At 45.0% G+C, this 7,126-nt stretch overlaps 1 protein-coding gene across 1 annotated transcript; it reads right to left on the bottom strand.

The window, feature by feature from the left end:
- Nucleotides 1-805: 805 nt before the first annotated feature.
- LOC132582529 (metallothionein) lies at nt 806-4,080 on the bottom strand. Its single transcript, XM_060254141.1, has 3 exons — nt 3,711-4,080; nt 1,733-1,798; nt 806-1,035 (listed from the first exon to the last, which is right to left on the bottom strand). Exons 1-3 carry the CDS (start codon nt 3,739-3,741, stop codon nt 941-943), a joined length of 192 nt encoding a protein of 63 aa, XP_060110124.1. The 5' UTR covers nt 3,742-4,080; the 3' UTR covers nt 806-940.
- Between the last annotated feature and the right edge of the window lie 3,046 nt (nt 4,081-7,126).

Raw genomic sequence — 7,126 nt, forward strand, 5'->3', positions numbered from 1 at the left:
TGGTCTAACTTGCATATTTTAAGAGCCACATTGAATAAATGTGAGAAGTTTAAAAGCTGCAAGACACAAACGCCGGATGTTCAAAAGCTACAAGACAGGAAGAAAAGCAAATAGGGTGGAGGGAGGCAGAAAGAAAGCAACTTTAAATGCCTTCTTTGGCTGGCTTAGCAAAGCGATTTCAAGAGACAAATGCTTTCTCCAAGCCAACTGACAGGGTAAGTGGGGGCTTCAAGAGCCACACAATATATATGAAAGAGCCGCATGTCGCTCCTGAGACAGTTTCGCCTCCTCTGCTCCGGTGTATAACTTTCCTACATTTTCCCACCTTATCCTTCTGCTTTCTTTGGTGCTAGGGTAGCGGAATGTTTTGCAGTAGTGATTAACTACTACACCACCAAGGTAATCTGCGTATCAGTCTAGGATCTGGGTGGCCCTGGATTCAAGTCCTCACTCTGGCATGGTAGTTCGCCAAGTGACCCTGGGCCAGATACATTCTCAGCCTCACCTACCTAACAAGGTTGTTGTGAAGATAACAAGGGGGAAAGGAGAATAATATAATTGGTTTTTGGTCCTCATTGGGGAAAAAGGTAGGGTATAGATGAGGTAAGTGTTACATTGACACACACAACTTATGCTGGCATGGACATTTACCATTGCTGCATATATACATGTGATACTGGAATGGTTACCAAAAAGATTCATGCATTGCATTTAATATCTGAACAACTGCAGAGTCGTAATGAGTTGTCCAGCGACCATGACCATTATTTTTAAACAGAGGTTTAGATTAATACAAACAGACTTCTTTCCTGTTAAATCACAGCTTTTATTTTTCCTTCCCCCTCCCCAGCATGCAAAACAGTTACAAAATACTCATTGTGATCAAACAATCATCTTTTTGATGATACAGAATATTTACAAAGAACAAAACACTGCATTTTTAGCTGCAACAGCTGCACTTATTCGACAGAGGTTCTTTGCAGACACAGCCCTTGGCACATTTGGCGCAGCCAGCTGGGCAACAGGAACAGCAGCCTGGAAGAATCCAAAAATAAGTCAAGACAAAGAATCTACAGTAGTGATCCCCCCCTGTGGCACCCACTGATGGGTTCAACGCCCCTTAAGTCCCCTTCAGGATGGAGAAGGAAAGCATCATCAAATTGCAGTCAACTCATGTTGACTCCCTTATGGGGCTTTCAAGGCAAATGAAGAGCAGAGGTTGTTTGCTGTAGCCTGACTCTGCATAGCAAACCCTGGACTTCCTCTGTCATCTCCCATCTAGGGCTTTTTTTTGTAGCAGTAGCTCCTTTGCATATTAGGCCACACACTCCTGATGTAGCCAATCCTCCTGGAGGTTACAATAGGCCCTGTAATAAGAACCCTGTAATCTCTTGGAGGATTGGCTACATCAGGGGTGTGTGGCCTAATATGCAAATAAGTTCCTGCTACAAAGAGCCCTGCTCTCATCCAGACACTAACTAGGGCTAACCTTGCTTAGCTTCCAAGATGATGTTAGCCTGGGCCATTCACCCATTTGCAGCTCTTCTCTGGTGCAGGGGTTAGTGTCAGACTAGGATCTAGTAGACCTGCATTTGAATCCCTACTCTGCCATGGAAGTTTACGGAGTGATCTTGGGCCAGTCACACACACTCCGCCTAAGCTATCTCATGGAGTTGTGAGGATAAAATGGAGGGGGAAAAGATAAGGGAATAAGTGAAGTAAACATACTCACTTTTTTTGCAGGAAGTACACTTGCAATTTTTGCATTTGCAGGAACCAGCACAGGTACAAGAACCACCTGAAGGAAAGAGGGAGGGAAAACATAAGTCACATGGTACTGAGCAAAAAATAAATACATGAAGTCACACATGGCATTAAAGGGTACTCAGCTGCTAGAGAATAGTGTCCTGCTGCTTTAAGAGAAGTTCCATGTGTGCAAAAAGGCAGCTGAAGCTTTTCACAGCAAGCAACTAAATCACACCCCATTAAACTTCTATTAAAGGGACAGGGAATTTTGTCTCCAGACCTGTTGGCATTCCAAACACACCTGTGCAACTGGCAGCAGAACAGCTATGGCTTGCAACAAGGCCATTTTACCAGCATCATTGTGCAGGAAAGTGTGGGTTAAAACCCCTTGGTCCTAAAATTCCTCTCTGAAATTTCTGCCCCACAGCTACAGAAAGGATCAAAGTGCAGAAACTTTTAGAATAAGTCAGCACAGATCTACAAAATAGTTTGAGGCCATGATGAGCCAGTAAGGTTTACTTCTAATTAAAAAGGTACACACTTTGCTGTTAAGTATTTTCCCTGTTTGAAAGTCAGTCTGCACTATAGGATTTTCACCACTTACAACTGCCAGACTCAGTTTCTTCAATGAAGCCTCCTTCCTCTGTAATGCCATAAACTAGAGATGCAATTCTGTATATCACTGTAACTTCATCTTGAAGCAATAAAGGCTTGTAAGCAATACTCCCTGGAAGCTGTGAATTGAGAGCAAAAGTTCTACTTTGTGAGGTACTGGCATTAAAGTTGTGAGCTACTGCATACAGTAGTTTACTCTGCAGCCATCCTTCCTGAGCCAAGACAAAAATCTGTGAGTCAGAGACTAAAAAACTGTGAGCTAGCTCACACTAACTGCTTATAAGTTAGATCATGCTATTTAACAAACTTGGTATTCAGGAGTACAGGGAAACGCTGCATTAGACTCCCAGATACTAGTATCTTAACCACTATACCACCCAGACTCTTGTGTTGCACAGCCTCAAGTTAGTTTTCTTTAAAAAAATTAAAAAGTACATGAGCAGTAAATGAAGTAGGAGAAGAGATGTGGGGGAGAGTAAACTACTCTGAAGATTGATCCAGGTGGGCAGCCGTGTTGGTCTGAAACAGCAGAGCAAATTATGAGCCCAGTGGCACCTTTAAGACCAACAAGTTTATTTAAGGGATGGGCTTTCAGCTGCCAGCACACTTCAACAGATATCTGTAGAAGTTCTAGAGAAGCTGTCTTTTACAGAGTTGAATGGTTGTGCATATCAAAGTCAGCATTGTCTACTCTGAATGGCAGCAGCTCTCCAAGAGGAGGTCCTCTTCTTTACCTACCACCTGGTCTTCTCAACTGGCAATGCTGAAGGTTGAACCTGGGATTATCCCCATGCAAAGTAGATGCTTTCCCATCGAGAGACAGCCCCAGGCTGGCACAAGACACAGTCCCCCACGAAATAACTAAAGCTTAGGCACAAGTAAGTTCTAAGAGCCACGATTCAAGTGTTAGAACTAACATTGGAAAGACCCCAAGTTCAAATCACCCCTGGATAAAATGGAGGAGAAAATATTGTGCATCGCTTTGGATCCTATTGGGGTGAAAAGTGGGATACAAATTAAGATAACAGCTTGTCATCTACCAGACCACTGCAGCCCAGGTATTCTTTCAGCCTAACCTACCTCGCAGGGCTGCTAGGAGAATGAAACGGTTTCAGGGAGAAGAAAGAACCAAGTACACCCTCCTGAGCTTCTTCTAGTATAACACCAAAACTCCACTAAAGGAATAAGCAAGGATGCAGCAGACATCCTTTCTTGGAAGCCAGTTCGACTGAACTCAACAAAGCTTACTGCTAGAGAAGGGTGCAGAAAAAGCTGTCAACCTGTCAGGTAGTTACGCGAAAGTTCAATGAGAAAGAAAAACAAACGAAGGAATGGGAAGAAAGACTCACCATCAGCGCATGGGCAGTCCTGAGGATCCATCACGCTAAGAGGCTGTTTTGCAGTCACCGTCGGCAGCTTGGAGAAGAGGAGCAGGCCAATCAGCTGTTGTTCCCCGAAGCCTCTGGGCCGCTTCTTTATAGCCGCCGGGCAGCTACCGCGCGAGTGCAAAGCCGCTGCGGGCGCCGCCTCCTCCTCCTCCCTGCGCACGAGCCCGCAGGGCAGGGCGCAAAGAGGGCTCGCCTCCGCCTCCCCGGGTTGTGCACGCGCCTCTAGCAGTCTCTTTGCCTGCCTGGGTGGCCGAGTGCAAAAGAATGCACGCCCCCCCCCCCTCTCCTTTTCACCCTCGTGTGCATTCGCACGTACTTATCGGGTGGCCTTGGACCGTTCTGATCTCTTCCTGCCTTTCTCAATAGTGGTGGGGGGACGTGCAAATTTTGCGGGTCCTTTCCCTCCCCCCCCCCCGCCCCGCTTTCCCACACACCCTGGACTTAGATCCACGTGCAAATATTTTCCCAGAGCGTGTTGCGAGATCCTTTCTTCCCAGAAATTCGGGAAGACGGGGAAACCAGAGTGTCCTGGAAGCCCTTGGGTAGGGTTGCGAGGTCCGCTTAACCTCTGGAAGGGGGTGGGGTGGGGGTAGAGTTGCCAGATCCAGGTTTGGAAATTCCCGCAGATTTGGGGATGGACAGGGACTTCAGTGGGGCACAGTGCAATGGAAGACACCTTTCAAAACATCCATTTTTACTCAGGGGAACTGATGAGATGAGCTGTAATTCCAGGGCATCCCCAGCTGCCAACACCCTCTTTATCAGCGAGATCGGATCCTTCCAAGTAAACCCTGCTAATTGTGACAGGAAAAAGATCTTGGGGTTGTAGTGGATAGCTGGAGGAAAAGGTCATCTGGATGTGAGACAGCGGTTATTGATTTCCTGCTGGAAATGATGAGGCAAGGGACTGAAAAACCTGGGGGACAATACTTGGATATACAATGCTTCAGCATACATGGAATACAATGCTCCAGCATGCATGGACCTGTGACTACACCTCAAAAAAGAAATGGCAGAGCTGGAGAAAGTGCAGAAGAGGGCAACCAAGATGATGTTGGAGCATTTTTCCAAAGAGGAAAGGCTAAGGTCTGGGACTGATCAGAAAAAAAGTAAATGTACATTGGTTTTACACAGCTGCCTATATATTTCAAGTATCTGCCTATATCCAGACATGCCCAAGAACAAACTATTTTGCTAAACACATCCTAACACTTTGTCGGCCATGGTCTTGTCTGGTACCGGATAAATGATTGCCATTGTTATATACATTTATATTGCCTGTATAATTATTTCCCCAGGCAACAGTTTGGGACTTTCACATTGGGAGACAAGACAACAGGGGAAATTAAGCATGGGGTGAGAAAGTGGGCAAAAAGAATGTTGTCTGTCATAAGGCTGATGGACAATACATTCGGGACAGGAAAAAAGGAAGCACTTTTCTCACTGCCACTGGGTTTGTTGATGGCCTTATGCCTGGTTTTTAAAAGGGATTAGATAGATTCATGGAGGAGAGGTCCATCAATGGCTTTGAGCTGTGGTGATTAAAGGGAACCTCCATATTCAGAGGGAGTCAACCTCAATACCAGTGCAGGGAAGCAACATCAGGGGAAGGCCTTGAGCTGTGCCTTCTTTATTGATCCTTCAAAGCAGCTGGTTGGCCACTATGTGATTCAGGATGCTGGACAAGATGGACCACTGGTCTGATCCAGCTGGGAACTTCTTACATGCTTACAGATTTGCTTTCTGCATCTCACCATACTGATACCATTGAGATTCATTCCTAAGAAGCCCTTTGGAACTCAGTGAGTTTAAGGTACCCCAAACACTGCTCAGGAGCAGTGTTCAGTTACATCCATAAAAGGGTCAGGTTCTGTTTTCTCCAATAGATCAAGTTTGTGATCTACATACTGGAGCATTGTTGCCTCCTCGACAACTCAGTCCCATTTGCCTTTGCAGATCTGGCCGTTTTGCCTAGTTGGTACTGAATGCTGAAATTCAAAATGTTTCAGAATTCAGGACTGAGATGTGTGTAATGTTTTTTGAAATGTGACAATTTATGAAAACTAGGTACAAAAGTTGTGCAAGCGCAACAGTTCGCAACCATTTAATTTTATGTTGTTTTAATTGTTGTTAGCTGCCCTGAGCCCGCCAGGAGAGGGCAGGATATAGATGTAATAAATAAATAAATAAAATAAGGCCTGAGCAAGGCTGTCAATGACAAGATGTTCTGGAGGCCATTAATTGATCAGGTCAACACACAGGTGTGAAATGAGCCCTCTGCTTCTCAGTAGCATAAACACTGATTAAGAAAGACAGCCTCCCTCCAGGCTATAAACGAAATCCTCAATATTTCCTGAAAACTATTTTCACTGACATTCTGTAAAACACAATTATTTTGCCCTGTCCATTGCTGGGCTGTATAGTGCTCTGTTCCACAAGTTGAATACAGCAGGTAGTATCTTGCACTTTGTGGACTGAACATAATTTGGTGTAAATCTCTGCAGAGACTTTATGGGCTCAGGCTTGGAATTTATTTGCAGCCTCATGTCTGAGCCCTGGAAGCAGAGCCTGAGAACATGGGAACCACCTTCCCACTCCCAGAATTAACCACAGCCTGTCCCCACAAGGCTAGGAGAGGGGGGTGGGAGCTTTGGAAGAGAAAGAAAAAGCTCCCAAATTAGCTTAAACCCCATTTACAAAAAAAATCCTGTACTTCCCAACTATGAATTCTGTATGGGATGGTGGTCGCTAAAGGTTTGGGCTATAAACTCAGTACAGGAGGCAGAATCTTGCACTTGGTGGCTGCAAGACACCAGTCTAACTTCTATGGATATTAATTATATGGAAGAGGGCTCTATACTTCTAGTATGACAGTGAAATCAGAAGAAGATATTGGATTTATATCCCGCTCTCCACTCCAAAGAGTCTCAGAGCGGCTCACAATCTCCTTTACCTTTCTCCCCCACAACAGACACCCTGTGAGGTGGGTGGGGCTGGAGAGGGCTCTCACAGCAGCTGCCCTTTGGAGGACAGAGCTATGGCTGACCCAAGGCCATTCCAGCAGGTGCAAGTGGAGGAGTGGGGAATCAAACCTGGTTCTCCCAGATAAGCATCCACACACTTAACCACTACACCAAACTACTATCAGAATACTATAGTAGTATTTGAATGATCAGAAATCAACTGGACTAAAAAAACTGTCGAATTCACTGAGATATGCTATATTTTTTGTAATCAATTTTTAAAAATCCTATGGGGGTTGAAGTCTTCAACCAACTTCAGTGGCTCATTTGTGACATGGGATTCACATACAATTTTATTAAACCATTTAGAACCCGCCAAATGTCTTGCGGCGCACCTTAAATCAACTGAAGTTA

The sequence above is a fragment of the Heteronotia binoei genome, chromosome 14 (assembly GCF_032191835.1).
Source record: "Heteronotia binoei isolate CCM8104 ecotype False Entrance Well chromosome 14, APGP_CSIRO_Hbin_v1, whole genome shotgun sequence".
NCBI lineage: Eukaryota > Metazoa > Chordata > Lepidosauria > Squamata > Gekkonidae > Heteronotia > Heteronotia binoei.